At 48.2% G+C, this 19,348-nt stretch overlaps 1 protein-coding gene across 2 annotated transcripts in view; it reads right to left on the reverse strand.

Moving 5' to 3' along the window:
- Positions 1-19,348, reverse strand: part of shc3 (SHC (Src homology 2 domain containing) transforming protein 3) — a 66,264-nt gene that overhangs the window by 15,631 nt on the left and 31,285 nt on the right. For both annotated transcript variants that reach the window (XM_014138882.2, XM_014138884.2), the window contains exons 3-7: positions 18,440-18,503; positions 15,867-15,986; positions 15,676-15,741; positions 15,072-15,123; positions 14,850-14,979 (exon numbers count right to left, since the gene is read on the reverse strand). In XM_014138882.2, the coding sequence (XP_013994357.2) occupies positions 14,850-14,979; positions 15,072-15,123; positions 15,676-15,741; positions 15,867-15,986; positions 18,440-18,503 (432 nt within the window). The remainder of the gene's footprint in view (positions 1-14,849; positions 14,980-15,071; positions 15,124-15,675; positions 15,742-15,866; positions 15,987-18,439; positions 18,504-19,348) is intronic.

Below are 19,348 nucleotides of genomic sequence, written 5' to 3' on the forward strand. Positions count from 1 at the left end.
ATATGTCTAGCAGTGAGGATAGGAAGGACGTACAGCAAATATCTAGCAGGGAGGATGTAAGGACGTACAGCATATGTCTAGCAGGGAGGATGTGGACGTACAGCATATGTCTAGCAGGGAGGATGTAAGGACGTACAGCATATGTCTAGCAGGGAGGATGGAAGGACGTACAGCATATGTCTAGCAGGGAGGATGTAAGGACGTACAGCATATGTCTAGCAGGGAGGATGTAAGGACGTACAGCATATGTCTAGCAGGGAGGATGGAAGGACGTACAGCATATGTCTAGCAGGGAGGATAGGAAGGACGTACAGCATATGTCTAGCAGGGAGGATGTAAGGACGTACAGCATATGTCTAGCAGGGAGGATGTAAGGACGTACAGCATATGTCTAGCAGGGAGGATGTAAGGACGTACAGCATATGTCTAGCAGGGAGGATAGGAAGGACGTACAGCATATGTCTAGCAGGGAGGATGTAAGGACGTACAGCATATGTCTAGCAGGGAGGATGTAAGGACGTACAGCATATGTCTAGCAGGGAGGATGTAAGGACGTACAGCATATGTCTAGCAGGGAGGATAGGAAGGACGTACAGCATATGTCTAGCAGGGAGGATGTAAGGACGTACAGCATATGTCTAGCAGGGAGGATGTAAGGACGTACAGCAGATGTCTAGCGGGGAGGATGTAAGGACGTACAGCATATGTCTAGCAGGGAGGATGTAAGGACGTACAGCATATGTCTAGCAGGGAGGATAGGGAAGGACGTACAGCATATGTCTAGCAGGGAGGATGTAAGGACGTACAGCATATGTCTAGCAGGGAGGATGTAAGGACGAACAGCAAATGTCTAGCAGGGAGGATAGGAAGGACGTACAGCATATGTCTAGCAGGGAGGATGTAAGGACGTACAGCATATATCTAGCAGGGAGGATGTAAGGACGTACAGCATATGTCTAGCAGGGAGGATGTAAGGACGTACAGCATATGTCTAGCAGGGAGGATAGGAAGGACGTACAGCATATGTCTAGCAGGGAGGATAGTAAGGACGTACAGCATATGTCTAGCAGGGAGGATGGAAGGACGTACAGCATATGTCTAGCAGGGAGGATAGGAAGGACGTACAGCATATGTCTAGCAGGGAGGATGTAAGGACGTACAGCATATGTCTAGCAGGGAGGATAGTAAGGACGTACAGCATATGTCTAGCAGGGAGGATAGTAAGGACGTACAGCATATGTCTAGCAGGGAGGATGTAAGGACGTACAGCATATGTCTAGCAGGGAGGATGTAAGGACGTACAGCATATGTCTAGCAGGGAGGATAGGAAGGACGTACAGCATATGTCTAGCAGGGAGGATAGGAAGGACGTACAGCATATGTCTAGCAGGGAGGATGGGAAGGACGTACAGCATATGTCTAGCAGGGAGGATGTAAGGACGTACAGCATATGTCTAGCAGGGAGGATGTAAGGACGTACAGCATATGTCTAGCAGGGAGGATAGGAAGGACGTACAGCATATGTCTAGCAGGGAGGATAGGAAGGACGTACAGCATATGTCTAGCAGGGAGGATAGTAAGGACGTACAGCATATGTCTAGCAGGGAGGATAGGAAGGACGTACAGCATATGTCTAGCAGGGAGGATAGGAAGGACGTACAGCATATGTCTAGCAGGGAGGATAGTAAGGACGTACAGCATATGTCTAGCAGGGAGGATAGTAAGGACGTACAGCATATGTCTAGCAGGGAGGATAGTAAGGACGTACAGCATATGTCTAGCAGGGAGGATAGGAAGGACGTACAGCATATGTCTAGCAGGGAGGATAGGAAGGACGTACAGCATATGTCTAGCAGGGAGGATAGGAAGGACGTACAGCATATATCTAGCAGGGAGGATGGAAGGACGTACAGCATATGTCTAGCAGGGAGGATGGAAGGACGTACAGCATATGTCTAGCAGGGAGGATGTAAGGACGTACAGCATATGTCTAGCAGGGAGGATGGAAGGACGTACAGCATATGTCTAGCAGGGAGGATGTAAGGACGTACAGCATATGTCTAGCAGGGAGGATGGAAGGACGTACAGCATATGTCTAGCAGGGAGGATGTAAGGACGTACAGCATATGTCTAGCAGGGAGGATGGAAGGACGTACAGCATATGTCTAGCAGGGAGGATGTAAGGACGTACAGCATATGTCTAGCAGGGAGGATGTAAGGACGTACAGCATATGTCTAGCAGGGAGGATGTAAGGACGTACAGCATATGTCTAGCAGGGAGGATGTAAGGACGTACAGCATATGTCTAGCAGGGAGGATAGGAAGGACGTACAGCATATGTCTAGCAGGGAGGATGTAAGGACGTACAGCATATGTCTAGCAGGGAGGATGTAAGGACGTACAGCATATGTCTAGCAGGGAGGATGTAAGGACGTACAGCATATGTCTAGCAGGGAGGATGTAAGGACGTACAGCATATGTCTAGCAGGGAGGATAGGAAGGACGTACAGCATATGTCTAGCAGGGAGGATAGTAAGGACGTACAGCATATGTCTAGCAGGGAGGATAGGAAGGACGTACAGCATATGTCTAGCAGGGAGGATAGGAAGGACGTACAGCATATGTCTAGCAGGGAGGATAGTAAGGACGTACAGCATATGTCTAGCAGGGAGGATGTAAGGACGTACAGCATATGTCTAGCAGGGAGGATGTAAGGACGTACAGCATATGTCTAGCAGGGAGGATAGGAAGGACGTACAGCATATGTCTAGCAGGGAGGATAGGAAGGACGTACAGCATATGTCTAGCAGGGAGGATGGAAGGACGTACAGCATATGTCTAGCAGGGAGGATGGAAGGACGTACAGCATATGTCTAGCAGGGAGGATGTAAGGACGTACAGCATATGTCTAGCAGGGAGGATGTAAGGACGTACAGCATATGTCTAGCAGGGAGGATAGGAAGGACGTACAGCATATGTCTAGCAGGGAGGATAGGAAGGACGTACAGCATATGTCTAGCAGGGAGGATAGGAAGGACGTACAGCATATGTCTAGCAGGGAGGATAGGAAGGACGTACAGCATATGTCTAGCAGGGAGGATAGGAAGGACGTACAGCATATGTCTAGCAGGGTGGATAGGAAGGACGTACAGCATATGTCTAGCAGGGAGGATAGGAAGGACGTACAGCATATGTCTAGCAGGGAGGATGGAAGGACGTACAGCATATGTCTAGCAGGGAGGATGGAAGGACGTACAGCATATGTCTAGCAGGGAGGATAGGAAGGACGTACAGCATATGTCTAGCAGGGAGGATGTAAGGACGTACAGCATATGTCTAGCAGGGAGGATGTAAGGACGTACAGCATATGTCTAGCAGGGAGGATGGAAGGACGTACAGCATATGTCTAGCAGGGAGGATGTAAGGACGTACAGCATATGTCTAGCAGGGAGGATGTAAGGACGTACAGCATATGTCTAGCAGGGAGGATGGAAGGACGTACAGCATATGTCTAGCAGGGAGGATAGGAAGGACGTACAGCATATGTCTAGCAGGGAGGATGTAAGGACGTACAGCATATGTCTAGCAGGGAGGATAGGAAGGACGTACAGCATATGTCTAGCAGGGAGGATGTAAGGACGTACAGCATATGTCTAGCAGGGAGGATGTAAGGACGTACAGCATATGTCTAGCAGGGAGGATGTAAGGACGTACAGCATATGTCTAGCAGGGAGGATAGTAAGGACGTACAGCATATGTCTAGCAGGGAGGATAGGAAGGACGTACAGCATATGTCTAGCAGGGAGGATGTAAGGACGTACAGCATATGTCTAGCAGGGAGGATAGGAAGGACGTACAGCATATGTCTAGCAGGGAGGATGTAAGGACGTACAGCATATGTCTAGCAGGGAGGATGTAAGGACGTACAGCATATGTCTAGCAGGGAGGATGTAAGGACGTACAGCATATGTCTAGCAGGGAGGATAGGAAGGACGTACAGCATATGTCTAGCAGGGAGGATAGGAAGGACGTACAGCATATGTCTAGCAGGGAGGATGTAAGGACGTACAGCATATGTCTAGCAGGGAGGATGTAAGGACGTACAGCATATGTCTAGCAGGGAGGATAGGAAGGACGTACAGCATATGTCTAGCAGGGAGGATGTAAGGACGTACAGCATATATCTAGCAGGGAGGATGTAAGGACGTACAGCATATGTCTAGCAGGGAGGATGTAAGGACGTACAGCATATGTCTAGCAGGGAGGATAGGAAGGACGTACAGCATATGTCTAGCAGGGAGGATGTAAGGACGTACAGCATATGTCTAGCAGGGAGGATGTAAGGACGTACAGCATATGTCTAGCAGGGAGGATGTAAGGACGTACAGCATATGTCTAGCAGGGAGGATAGGAAGGACGTACAGCATATGTCTAGCAGGGAGGATGTAAGGACGTACAGCATATGTCTAGCAGGGAGGATGTAAGGACGTACAGCATATGTCTAGCAGGGAGGATGTAAGGACGTACAGCATATGTCTAGCAGGGAGGATAGGAAGGACGTACAGCATATGTCTAGCAGGGAGGATGGAAGGACGTACAGCATATGTCTAGCAGGGAGGATGTAAGGACGTACAGCATATGTCTAGCAGGGAGGATGTAAGGACGTACAGCATATGTCTAGCAGGGAGGATAGTAAGGACGTACAGCATATGTCTAGCAGGGAGGATAGGAAGGACGTACAGCATATGTCTAGCAGGGAGGATGTAAGGACGTACAGCATATGTCTAGCAGGGAGGATGTAAGGACGTACAGCATATGTCTAGCAGGGAGGATGGAAGGACGTACAGCATATGTCTAGCAGGGAGGATAGGAAGGACGTACAGCATATGTCTAGCAGGGAGGATGTAAGGACGTACAGCATATGTCTAGCAGGGAGGATGTAAGGACGTACAGCATATGTCTAGCAGGGAGGATAGTAAGGACGTACAGCATATGTCTAGCAGGGAGGATAGGAAGGACGTACAGCATATGTCTAGCAGGGAGGATGTAAGGACGTACAGCATATGTCTAGCAGGGAGGATAGGAAGGACGTACAGCATATGTCTAGCAGGGAGGATAGGAAGGACGTACAGCATATGTCTAGCAGGGAGGATGGAAGGACGTACAGCATATGTCTAGCAGGGAGGATAGGAAGGACGTACAGCATATGTCTAGCAGGGAGGATAGGAAGGACGTACAGCATATGTCTAGCAGGGAGGATGTAAGGACGTACAGCATATGTCTAGCAGGGAGGATAGGAAGGACGTACAGCATATGTCTAGCAGGGAGGATAGGAAGGACGTACAGCATATGTCTAGCAGGGAGGATAGGAAGGACGTACAGCATATGTCTAGCAGGGAGGATGTAAGGACGTACAGCATATGTCTAGCAGGGAGGATAGGAAGGACGTACAGCATATGTCTAGCAGGGAGGATAGGAAGGACGTACAGCATATGTCTAGCAGGGAGGATGTAAGGACGTACAGCATATGTCTAGCAGGGAGGATAGGAAGGACGTACAGCATATGTCTAGCAGGGAGGATGTAAGGACGTACAGCATATGTCTAGCAGGGAGGATGTAAGGACGTACAGCATATGTCTAGCAGGGAGGATGTAAGGACGTACAGCATATGTCTAGCAGGGAGGATAGGAAGGACGTACAGCATATGTCTAGCAGGGAGGATGTAAGGACGTACAGCATATGTCTAGCAGGGAGGATGGAAGGACGTACAGCATATGTCTAGCAGGGAGGATAGGAAGGACGTACAGCATATGTCTAGCAGGGAGGATGGAAGGACGTACAGCATATGTCTAGCAGGGAGGATGTAAGGACGTACAGCATATGTCTAGCAGGGAGGATAGTAAGGACGTACAGCATATGTCTAGCAGGGAGGATGTAAGGACGTACAGCATATGTCTAGCAGGGAGGATGTAAGGACGTACAGCATATGTCTAGCAGGGAGGATGTAAGGACGTACAGCATATGTCTAGCAGGGAGGATGTGAAGGACGTACAGCATATGTCTAGCAGGGAGGATAGGAAGGACGTACAGCATATGTCTAGCAGGGAGGATGTAAGGACGTACAGCATATGTCTAGCAGGGAGGATGTAAGGACGTACAGCATATGTCTAGCAGGGAGGATGTAAGGACGTACAGCATATGTCTAGCAGGGAGGATGTAAGGACGTACAGCATATGTCTAGCAGGGAGGATAGGAAGGACGTACAGCATATGTCTAGCAGGGTGGATAGGAAGGACGTACAGCATATGTCTAGCAGGGAGGATAGGAAGGACGTACAGCATATGTCTAGCAGGGTGGATGTAAGGACGTACAGCATATGTCTAGCAGGGTGGATAGGAAGGACGTACAGCATATGTCTAGCAGGGAGGATAGGAAGGACGTACAGCATATGTCTAGCAGGGAGGATAGGAAGGACGTACAGCATATGTCTAGCAGGGAGGATAGGAAGGACGTACAGCATATGTCTAGCAGGGAGGATGTAAGGACGTACAGCATATGTCTAGCAGGGAGGATGTAAGGACGTACAGCATATGTCTAGCAGGGAGGATGTAAGGACGTACAGCATATGTCTAGCAGGGAGGATGTAAGGACGTACAGCATATGTCTAGCAGGGAGGATAGGAAGGACGTACAGCATATGTCTAGCAGGGAGGATGGAAGGACGTACAGCATATGTCTAGCAGGGAGGATGGAAGGACGTACAGCATATGTCTAGCAGGGAGGATGTAAGGACGTACAGCATATGTCTAGCAGTGAGGATGTAAGGACGTACAGCATATGTCTAGCAGGGAGGATGTAAGGACGTACAGCATATGTCTAGCAGGGAGGATGTAAGGACGTACAGCATATGTCTAGCAGGGAGGATAGGAAGGACGTACAGCATATGTCTAGCAGGGAGGATGTAAGGACGTACAGCATATGTCTAGCAGGGAGGATGTAAGGACGTACAGCATATGTCTAGCAGGGAGGATGTAAGGACGTACAGCATATGTCTAGCAGGGAGGATGTAAGGACGTACAGCATATGTCTAGCAGGGAGGATGTAAGGACGTACAGCATATGTCTAGCAGGGAGGATAGGAAGGACGTACAGCATATGTCTAGCAGGGAGGATAGGAAGGACGTACAGCATATGTCTAGCAGGGAGGATGTAAGGACGTACAGCATATGTCTAGCAGGGAGGATAGGAAGGACGTACAGCATATGTCTAGCAGGGAGGATGTAAGGACGTACAGCATATGTCTAGCAGGGAGGATGTAAGGACGTACAGCATATGTCTAGCAGGGAGGATGTAAGGACGTACAGCATATGTCTAGCAGGGAGGATGTAAGGACGTACAGCATATGTCTAGCAGGGAGGATGTAAGGACGTACAGCATATGTCTAGCAGGGCGGATGTAAGGACGTACAGCATATGTCTAGCAGGGAGGATAGGAAGAACGTACAGCATATGTCTAGCAGGGAGGATGTAAGGACGTACAGCATATGTCTAGCAGGGAGGATGGAAGGACGTACAGCATATGTCTAGCAGGGAGGATAGGAAGAACGTACAGCATATGTCTAGCAGGGAGGATGGAAGGACGTACAGCATATGTCTAGCAGGGAGGATATAGGAAGGACGTACAGCATATGTCTAGCAGGGAGGATGTAAGGACGTACAGCATATGTCTAGCAGGGAGGATAGGAAGGACGTACAGCATATGTCTAGCAGGGAGGATGTAAGGACGTACAGCATATGTCTAGCAGGGAGGATGTAAGGACGTACAGCATATGTCTAGCAGGGAGGATGTAAGGACGTACAGCATATGTCTAGCAGGGAGGATGTAAGGACGTACAGCATATATCTAGCAGGGAGGATGGAGTAGGACGTACAGCAAATATCTAGCAGGGAGGATAGTAAGGACGTACAGCATATGTCTAGCAGGGAGGATGTAAGGACGTACAGCATATGTCTAGCAGGGAGGATGTAAGGACCTACAGCAAATGTCTAGCAGGGAGGATGGAAGGACGTACAGCATATGTCTAGCAGGGAGGATGTAAGGACGTACAGCATATGTCTAGCAGGGAGGATGTAAGGACGTACAGCATATGTCTAGCAGGGAGGATGTAAGGACGTACAGCATATGTCTAGCAGGGAGGATGTAAGGACGTACAGCATATGTCTAGCAGGGAGGATGTAAGGACGTACAGCATATGTCTAGCAGGGAGGATAGTAAGGACGTACAGCATATGTCTAGCAGGGAGGATAGGAAGGACGTACAGCATATGTCTAGCAGGGAGGATGTAAGGACGTACAGCATATGTCTAGCAGGGTGGATAGGAAGGACGTACAGCATATGTCTAGCAGGGAGGATAGGAAGGACGTACAGCATATGTCTAGCAGGGAGGATAGGAAGGACGTACAGCATACGTCTAGCAGGGTGGATAGGAAGGACGTACAGCATATGTCTAGCAGGGAGGATAGGAAGGACGTACAGCATATGTCTAGCAGGGAGGATGTAAGGACGTACAGCATATGTCTAGCAGGGAGGATGTAAGGACGTACAGCATATGTCTAGCAGGGAGGATGGAAGGACGTACAGCATATGTCTAGCAGGGAGGATGTAAGGACGTACAGCATATGTCTAGCAGGGAGGATGTAAGGACGTACAGCATATGTCTAGCAGTGAGGATGTAAGGACGTACAGCATATGTCTAGCAGGAAGGATGTAAGGACGTACAGCATATGTCTAGCAGGGAGGATAGGAAGGACGTACAGCATATGTCTAGCAGGGAGGATAGGAAGGACGTACAGCATATGTATAGCAGGGAGGATAGGAAGGACGTACAGCATATGTCTAGCAGGGTGGATAGGAAGGACGTACAGCATATGTCTAGCAGGGAGGATAGGAAGGACGTACAGCATATGTCTAGCAGGGTGGATAGGAAGGACGTACAGCATATGTCTAGCAGGGAGGATAGGAAGGACGTACAGCATATGGCTAGCAGGGTGGATGTAAGGACGTACAGCATATGTCTAGCAGGGAGGATGTAAGGACGTACAGCATATGTCTAGCAGGGAGGATGGAAGGACGTACAGCATATGTCTAGCAGGGAGGATAGGAAGGACGTACAGCAAATATCTAGCAGGGAGGATGTAAGGACGTACAGCATATGTCTAGCAGGGAGGATGTAAGGACGTACAGCATATGTCTAGTAGGGAGGATGGAAGGACGTACAGCATATGTCTAGCAGGGAGGATGTAAGGACGTACAGCATATGTCTAGCAGGGAGGATGTAAGGACGTACAGCATATGTCTAGCAGGGAGGATGGAAGGACGTACAGCATATGTCTAGCAGGGAGGATAGGAAGGACGTACAGCATATGTCTAGCAGGGAGGATGTAAGGACGTACAGCAAATGTCTAGCAGGGAGGATAGGAAGGACGTACAGCATATGTCTAGCAGGGAGGATGTAAGGACATACAGCATATGTCTAGCAGGGAGGATGTAAGGACGTACAGCATATGTCTAGCAGGGAGGATGTAAGGACGTACAGCATATGTCTAGCAGGGAGGATAGGAAGGACGTACAGCATATGTCTAGCAGGGAGGATAGGAAGGACGTACAGCATATGTCTAGCAGGGAGGATGTAAGGACGTACAGCATATGTCTAGCAGGGAGGATAGGAAGGACGTACAGCATATGTCTAGCAGGGAGGATAGGAAGGACGTACAGCATATGTCTAGCAGGGAGGATGTAAGGACGTACAGCATATGTCTAGCAGGGAGGATGTAAGGACGTACAGCATATGTCTAGCAGGGAGGATGTAAGGACGTACAGCATATGTCTAGCAGGGAGGATAGGAAGGACGTACAGCATATGTATAGCAGGGAGGATAGGAAGGACGTACAGCATATGTCTAGTAGGGAGGATGGAAGGACGTACAGCATATGTCTAGCAGGGAGGATGTAAGGACGTACAGCATATGTCTAGCAGGGCGGATGTAAGGACGTACAGCATATGTCTAGCAGGGAGGATAGGAAGGACGTACAGCAAATATCTAGCAGGGAGGATGTAAGGACGTACAGCATATGTCTAGCAGGGAGGATGTAAGGACGTACAGCATATGTCTAGTAGGGAGGATGGAAGAACGTACAGCATATGTCTAGCAGGGAGGATGTAAGGACGTACAGCATATTTCTAGCAGGGAGGATGTAAGGACGTACAGCATATGTCTAGCAGGGAGGATGGAAGGACGTACAGCATATGTCTAGCAGGGAGGATAGGAAGGACGTACAGCATATGTCTAGCAGGGAGGATGTAAGGACGTACAGCATATGTCTAGCAGGGAGGATGTAAGGACGTACAGCATATGTCTAGCAGGGAGGATGTAAGGACGTACAGCAAATGTCTAGCAGGGAGGATAGGAAGGACGTACAGCATATGTCTAGCAGGGAGGATGTAAGGACGTACAGCATATATCTAGCAGGGAGGATGTAAGGACGTACAGCATATGTCTAGCAGGGAGGATGTAAGGACGTACAGCATATGTCTAGCAGGGAGGATAGGAAGGACGTACAGCATATGTCTAGCAGGGAGGATGTAAGGACGTACAGCATATGTCTAGCAGGGAGGATGTAAGGACGTACAGCATATGTCTAGCAGGGAGGATGTAAGGACGTACAGCATATGTCTAGCAGGGAGGATGTAAGGACGTACAGCATATGTCTAGCAGGGAGGATAGGGAAGGACGTACAGCATATGTCTAGCAGGGAGGATGTAAGGACGTACAGCATATGTCTAGCAGGGAGGATGGAAGGACGTACAGCATATGTCTAGCAGGGAGGATAGGAAGGACGTACAGCATATGTCTAGCAGGGAGGATAGGAAGGACGTACAGCATATGTCTAGCAGGGAGGATGTAAGGACGTACAGCATATGTCTAGCAGGGAGGATGGAAGGACGTACAGCATATGTCTAGCAGGGAGGATAGGAAGGACGTACAGCATATGTCTAGCAGGGAGGATGTAAGGACGTACAGCATATGTCTAGCAGGGAGGATGTAAGGACGTACAGCATATGTCTAGCAGGGAGGATAGTAAGGACGTACAGCATATGTCTAGCAGGGAGGATGTAAGGACGTACAGCATATGTCTAGCAGGGAGGATAGGAAGGACGTACAGCATATGTCTAGCAGGGAGGATAGGAAGGACGTACAGCATATGTCTAGCAGGGAGGATGTAAGGACGTACAGCATATGTCTAGCAGGGAGGATAGGAAGGACGTACAGCATATGTCTAGCAGGGAGGATGTAAGGACGTACAGCATATGTCTAGCAGGGAGGATGTAAGGACGTACAGCATATGTCTAGCAGGGAGGATAGGAAGGACGTACAGCATATGTCTAGCAGGGAGGATAGGAAGGACGTACAGCATATGTCTAGCAGGGAGGATAGGAAGGACGTACAGCATATGTCTAGCAGGGAGGATGTAAGGACGTACAGCATATGTCTAGCAGGGAGGATAGGAAGGACGTACAGCATATGTCTAGCAGGGAGGATAGGAAGGACGTACAGCATATGTCTAGCAGGGAGGATGTAAGGACGTACAGCATATGTCTAGCAGGGAGGATGTAAGGACGTACAGCATATGTCTAGCAGGGAGGATAGGAAGGACGTACAGCATATGTCTAGCAGGGAGGATGTAAGGACGTACAGCACATGTCTAGCAGGGAAGATGTAAGGACGTACAGCATATGTCTAGCAGGGAGGATGTAAGGACGTACAGCATATGTCTAGCAGGGAGGATAGGAAGAACGTACAGCATATGTCTAGCAGGGAGGATGTAAGGACGTACAGCATATGTCTAGCAGGAAGGATGGAAGGACGTACAGCATATGTCTAGCAGGGAGGATGTAAGGACGTACAGCATATGTCTAGCAGGGAGGATGTAAGGACGTACAGCATATGTCTAGCAGGGAGGATGGAAGGACGTACAGCATATGTCTAGCAGGGAGGATAGGAAGGACGTACAGCATATGTCTAGCAGGGAGGATGTAAGGACGTACAGCATATGTCTAGCAGGGAGGATGTAAGGACGTACAGCAAATATCTAGCAGGGAGGATGTAAGGACGTACAGCAAATATCTAGCAGGGAGGATGTAAGGACGTACAGCATATGTCTAGCAGGGAGGATAGGAAGGACGTACAGCATATGTCTAGCAGGGAGGATGTAAGGACGTACAGCATATGTCTAGCAGGGAGGATGTAAGGACGTACAGCATATGTCTAGCAGGGAGGATGTAAGGACGTACAGCATATGTCTAGCAGGGAGGATGTAAGGACGTACAGCATATGTCTAGCAGGGAGGATAGGAAGGACGTACAGCATATGTCTAGCAGGGAGGATAGGAAGGACGTACAGCATATGTCTAGCAGGGAGGATAGGAAGGACGTACAGCATATGTCTAGCAGGGTGGATGTAAGGACGTACAGCATATGGCTAGCAGGGTGGATAGGAAGGACGTACAGCATATGTCTAGCAGGGAGGATAGGAAGGACGTACAGCATATGTCTAGCAGGGAGGATAGGAAGGACGTACAGCATACGTCTAGCAGGGTGGATAGGAAGGACGTACAGCATATGTCTAGCAGGGAGGATAGGAAGGACGTACAGCATATGTCTAGCAGGGAGGATGTAAGGACGTACAGCATATGTCTAGCAGGGAGGATGTAAGGACGTACAGCATATGTCTAGCAGGGAGGATGTAAGGACGTACAGCATATGTCTAGCAGGGAGGATGTAAGGACGTACAGCATATGTCTAGCAGGGAGGATAGGAAGGACGTACAGCATATGTCTAGCAGGGAGGATGGAAGGACGTACAGCATATGTCTAGCAGGGAGGATGTAAGGACGTACAGCATATGTCTAGCAGGGAGGATGTAAGGACGTACAGCATATGTCTAGCAGTGAGGATGGAAGGACGTACAGCATATGTCTAGCAGGGAGGATGTAAGGACGTACAGCATATGTCTAGCAGGGAGGATGTAAGGACGTACAGCATATGTCTAGCAGGGAGGATAGGAAGGACGTACAGCATATGTCTAGCAGGGAGGATGTAAGGACGTACAGCATATGTCTAGCAGGGAGGATGTAAGGACGTACAGCATATGTCTAGCAGGGAGGATGTAAGGACGTACAGCATATGTCTAGCAGGGAGGATGTAAGGACGTACAGCATATGTCTAGCAGGGAGGATGTAAGGACGTACAGCATATGTCTAGCAGGGAGGATAGGAAGGACGTACAGCATATGTCTAGCAGGGAGGATAGGAAGGACGTACAGCATATGTCTAGCAGGGAGGATGTAAGGACGTACAGCATATGTCTAGCAGGGAGGATAGGAAGGACGTACAGCATATGTCTAGCAGGGAGGATGTAAGGACGTACAGCATATGTCTAGCAGGGAGGATGTAAGGACGTACAGCATATGTCTAGCAGGGAGGATGTAAGGACGTACAGCATATGTCTAGCAGGGAGGATGTAAGGACGTACAGCATATGTCTAGCAGGGAGGATGTAAGGACGTACAGCATATGTCTAGCAGGGCGGATGTAAGGACGTACAGCATATGTCTAGCAGGGAGGATAGGAAGAACGTACAGCATATGTCTAGCAGGGAGGATGTAAGGACGTACAGCATATGTCTAGCAGGAAGGATGGAAGGACGTACAGCATATGTCTAGCAGGGAGGATAGGAAGAACGTACAGCATATGTCTAGCAGGAAGGATGGAAGGACGTACAGCATATGTCTAGCAGGGAGGATATAGGAAGGACGTACAGCATATGTCTAGCAGGGAGGATGTAAGGACGTACAGCATATGTCTAGCAGGGAGGATAGGAAGGACGTACAGCATATGTCTAGCAGGGAGGATGTAAGGACGTACAGCATATGTCTAGCAGGGAGGATGTAAGGACGTACAGCATATGTCTAGCAGGGAGGATGTAAGGACGTACAGCATATGTCTAGCAGGGAGGATAGGAAGGACGTACAGCATATGTCTAGCAGGGAGGATGTAAGTACGTACAGCAAATATCTAGCAGGGAGGATGTAAGGACGTACAGCAAATATCTAGCAGGGAGGATGTAAGGACGTACAGCATATGTCTAGCAGGGAGGACGTAAGGACGTACAGCATATGTCTAGCAGGGAGGATGTAAGGACGTACAGCAAATATCTAGCAGGGAGGATGTAAGGACGTACAGCAAATATCTAGCAGGGAGGATAGGAAGGACGTACAGCAAATGTCTAGCAGGGAGGATGTAAGGACGTACAGCATATGTCTAGCAGGGAGGATGTAAGGACCTACAGCAAATGTCTAGCAGGGAGGATGGAAGGACGTACAGCATATGTCTAGCAGGGAGGATGTAAGGACGTACGTACAGCATATGTCTAGCAGGAAGGATGGAAGGACGTACAGCATATGTCTAGCAGGGAGGATGTAAGGACGTACAGCATATGTCTAGCAGGGAGGATGTAAGGACGTACAGCATATGTCTAGCAGGAAGGATAGGAAGGACGTACAGCATATGTCTAGCAGGGAGGATAGGAAGGACGTACAGCATATGTCTAGCAGGGAGGATAGGAAGGACGTACAGCATATGTCTAGCAGGGAGGATAGGAAGGACGTACAGCATATGGCTAGCAGGGAGGATAGGAAGGACGTACAGCATATGTCTAGCAGGGCACACACATACACACACAAAACATAGGAAATAATGTCACAGTACTGTTGCCTATGATGGCAGACGGGCTCACCTGTCGTGTACAGAGGTCATCTTGCTGGAGGGACACTGGAGGTACTGCTGGAAACGGAGGTCAAAGGCCTGGCCGATGGTGCTGATCACATCCTGGGCCAGACCATCACAACACTCCAGAATATGACACGCTAGGATAGGAGAGGAGGTGCAGAGGTCAACTACCAGCAGGAGAAAGGTGAAGAAGAAGAAGAAGAAGAAGGGAAATACAGGTAGGGCCTACCTCTTCGGTTGACAGGATCTTTTGCTACATAGGCAACATAATGAGTCGTGTCCTGGACCAAGGAAAGGAAAAATAGTCAACAGTGAACAGAGACGTCAAAGGGAAAGTCAACCAGGAAGGCATTCATACATTGACATCTACAGCAGTCCTAAGGAGAGTCTGCATACTAATGCATAGATGTGTTAATACACTGGATTGACATGAGTGATACACAAAATAAACCAATATGGGGCAGCAGATAGCCTAGTGGTTAGAGCGTTGGGCAGCAGATAGCCTAGTGGTTAGAGCGTTGGGCAGCAGGTAGCCTAATGGTTAGAGCGTTGGGCCAGTAACAGAAAGGTTGCTGGATCGAATTCCCGGGCTGACAAGGTAAGAAAATCTGTCGTTCTGCCACCTTGAACAAGGCAGTTAACCCACTCTTCCCCGGTAGGCCATCACTGTAAATAAGAACTTATTCTTAACTGACTTGCCTGGTTAAAATAACGGTTAAAATAACGGTTAAAATAACGGTTAAAATAACAGTTAAATAAAGGTTAAAATAACGGTTAAATAAAGGTTAAAATAACGGTTAAATAAAGGTTAAAATAAAACAAAATGTTCTTACTGGATCACTCACTGGATCTCCTCCCGATGCAAAGGAAATGGACTGCATATGATGATTGGCTATGATCTGGCAGAGGTAAAATAATAAAGACCACACATTGATCAGGAAATCAAATAACACAGTAGCCTAACTGTTCTTGACATCTCTTACAGAAAGATATTTTCTTAACTTTACATTGTTTCTAAACTGACCTGTTTGGAGTCTGGGGTCATCAGGTTGAGGCTGCTGGTGGAGATATTCAAGTTGATGCTCATCCCAGCAAACTGGAGGTTACTCTTCCCCAAGATACTGGACAGGGCTTTAGATGGAGGCTGGGGGGGAGAGAAGAGAGGCAGGTAGGGGATGAGTTGTACTTCATACACAAATAGAGCAATAATAATATTAATAATAATAATAATAATACATTTTGTTTGTCATTTTATTCAAAAACCAAAAGTGCCAGGACACTGAAGCAGCTGCTATACTATGATCGTCTACAGTAGTAGTCACCAACCTTTTCTGAGTCAAGATCACTTTCTGAGTCAAAATGCATGTCGAGATCTACCGCTCTGATTTTTTATTAACATGACTTAAAAAATGTAAGCCTATGCAACATTAACCAATTAAAAGCAGTACTGTAGTAATGAGGTTTGTTCAGTAAGCTATAGGCCCAATACATTATCACCATACTGGCTTTGCCTGAATTCCCCTACCAATGCATTGTTGTTCCGGACATTTTTTAAAATTATATTAGGCTATATGATGTAGGCTATATGATCACACCGGTGTTGTATTACTTGTGAGGCACAGCTGAGTGGGCATACATTTAAATAATTTGCTTTTTATTTTAGTGGGCTGATGGTGCCTGCATCTGATGGTCAGTCTCAACAGAGGGAGAGAGCAGCAGACTGAGGGTCAGTCTCAGCGGAGGGAGAGAGCAGCAGACTGAGGGTCAGTCTCAGCGGAGGGAGAGAGCAGCAGACTGATGGTCAGTCTCAGCGGAGGGAGAGAGCAGCAGACTGATGGTCAGTCTCAGCAGAGGGAGAGAGCAGCAGACTGAGGGTCAGTCTCAGCAGAGGGAGAGAGCGGCAGACTGAGGGTCAGTCTCAGCAGAGGGAGAGAGCAGCAGACTGAGGGTCCGTCTCTCAACATCCCTCCGCTCTTCCTTTCCTCCCTGACACTGACCAAAAAGGGACACCGTCTTCCAGCTGATGGCGAAACTCGAGTCCCACCGCATTATTTCTGCCTCATGCACAAGTTCATATTGTTACTCCTATGAACAGAGAAAGTGAAATATTCATTGATATTAAAAAATACCCAAGCCGCTAATAATAACAACGCAAGCCTATAGATACACTTTCCTACTCATTCATTACAGCTGCAGTGCTGGTTGTAGCGCTGAGTGGAAGTATGAAGAACGTGCATTTTATGGCTTATAAAACTGTTGAAAACAAAGTGTTGACAATGCTGAGTAAGAACTTAAACATGAACTCACTCATAAAAACAGCAGCTCTTTCCTGTATTCGTTAACAATCTCTCTATTCATGGATTTAAACGTTTTGAAATCTCACACTATCAATTTTGCCGTAGCTTTCTTGTATGGCTGCTACGTTACTGCAGACTCGGTCATCTGAGCCATCTGATTGGCCAGAGGGGGCATAGTGCACTTGATTTCCTCTCCAGGCCCACCGGGAAGGCAGAGTTTGTACCTTCAGACACAAGAATTGGCAACAGTTTTCCTACCCGATGCGCAGGGCAGCTGAATTGGCTGCAACTACCACAAACAGCCCAAGACGAATAAAAAAAATAGGAACGCAAGGCTTTATCGTTGAGTTTTTTACAGAAATGTTTGGCGATTGACTAGAATTGCCTTGGAGATCGACAAGTCGATCGCGATCGACCCGTTGGTGACCACTGGTCTACAGTTTAACTACATCAGATTGTTATATTATTATATTATCTCAGGCAGAGGAAGTTGTGATGTACACTGGAAAGGCTAGCATGGAATCCAACCTGAATATTGCTTTGATTAAATGTATTATAAGAGGACGCGCTCCTCTCAGGCACATAGCTAGCTTGCATGGCTCCCCATATCAAGCTCATTAATACACACACCCACCCACACCCACACAACACCACAATGACACATACCCCCTAGTATGAGGGCAAGCTTCTCTAAGACAGAAACATGGATCCACACAGTAACACACATAGAATGGCTCTCCATCTCCAGGTCAAAAAAAAAAAAGATATAGATGTACTATTGTAAAGTGGTTGTTCCACTGGATATCATGAGGTGAATGCACCAATTTGTAAGTCGCTCTGGATAAGAGCGTCTGCTAAATGACGTAAATGTAAATACATAGCATGGATCAACACCCCACACTACGAGGACACAGACACATTGCATGGCTCCCCATCTCCAGCTCAGCCTCCTGATTAGTGATATTCTGCTCTACATGAGTCACTGAGCAGAGCTGACCATAGCTGAACACTCACTGTGCGTCGTGGGCTGGATCTATGCCCACGCACACAGAGAACACAGTCCCACACCCTCTCTCTCTCTCTCTCTCTCTCTCTCTGTATCTCTCACTCTGTATCTCTCACTCTGTATCTCTCACTCTGTATCTCTCACTCTCTCTTACACACTCTCGTACTCTCTCTCTATCACACACACACACTCTCTCTATTTCTCTCTCTTTCTCGCTCTCTCGCTCTCTCTCTCTCTCTCCCTCCCTCCCTCCCTCCCTCTCTGCCCAGATATGGGGAGTAAGTTAGGGGGTACCTTTCTCTTCCGCAGCGCTCCTTTGGCCCCCGGGACTGCCTCACACACCAAGCTGATGGCCTCTCTGGTGGTAAAGAGATAGAAGGACACAAGGACAGGATGACTCTTCCATGCCACAGAAAATAGAGCTGGTTAACAACGGGTAAGCTTAGCTATCATCAGTCTTATAGATGCAAGAGAAATACAGTGCCTTTTGGAAAGTATTAACATTTACATAAGTATTCATACCCTTCGCTCCTGAGTGGCGCAGCTGTCTAAGGCACTGCATATCAGTGCTAGAGGCGTCACTACCCTGGTTCGATCCCGGGCTGTATCACAACCGGCCGTGATCGGGAGTCCCATAGGGCGGCGCACAATTGGCCCAGCGTCATCCGGGTTAGGGGAGGGTTTGGCCGGGGTAGGCCGTCATTGTAAAATAAGAATTTGTTCCTAACTGACTTGCCTAGTTAAATAACGGTTAAATAAAAAATAAATAAAATAAAAAATGACTCAGTACTTTGTAGAAGCACCTTTCGCAGCGACTACAGCCTCAAGTTCTTAGCTATGACGCTACAAGCTTGGCACACCTGTATTTTGGGAGGTTCTCCCATTCTTCTCTGCAGCTCTTCTGTCAGGTTGGATGGGGAGCTGCACAGCTATTTTCAGGTCTCTCCAGAGATGTTCGATCGGGTTCAAGTCCGGGCTCTGGCTGGGCCACTCAAGGACATTCAGAGACTTGTACCGAAGCCACTCCTGTGTTGTCTTGGCTGTGTGCTTAGGGTCATTGTCCTGTTGGAAGGTGAACCTTCACCCCAGTCTGAGATCCTGAGCGCTCTGGAGCAGGTTTTCATCAAGGATCTCTCTGTACTTTGCTCCTTTCATCTTTCCCTCGATCCTGATTAGTCTCCCAGGCTCAACCGCTGAAAAACA

Source organism: Salmo salar, chromosome ssa13 (assembly GCF_905237065.1).
Source record: "Salmo salar chromosome ssa13, Ssal_v3.1, whole genome shotgun sequence".
NCBI lineage: Eukaryota > Metazoa > Chordata > Actinopteri > Salmoniformes > Salmonidae > Salmo > Salmo salar.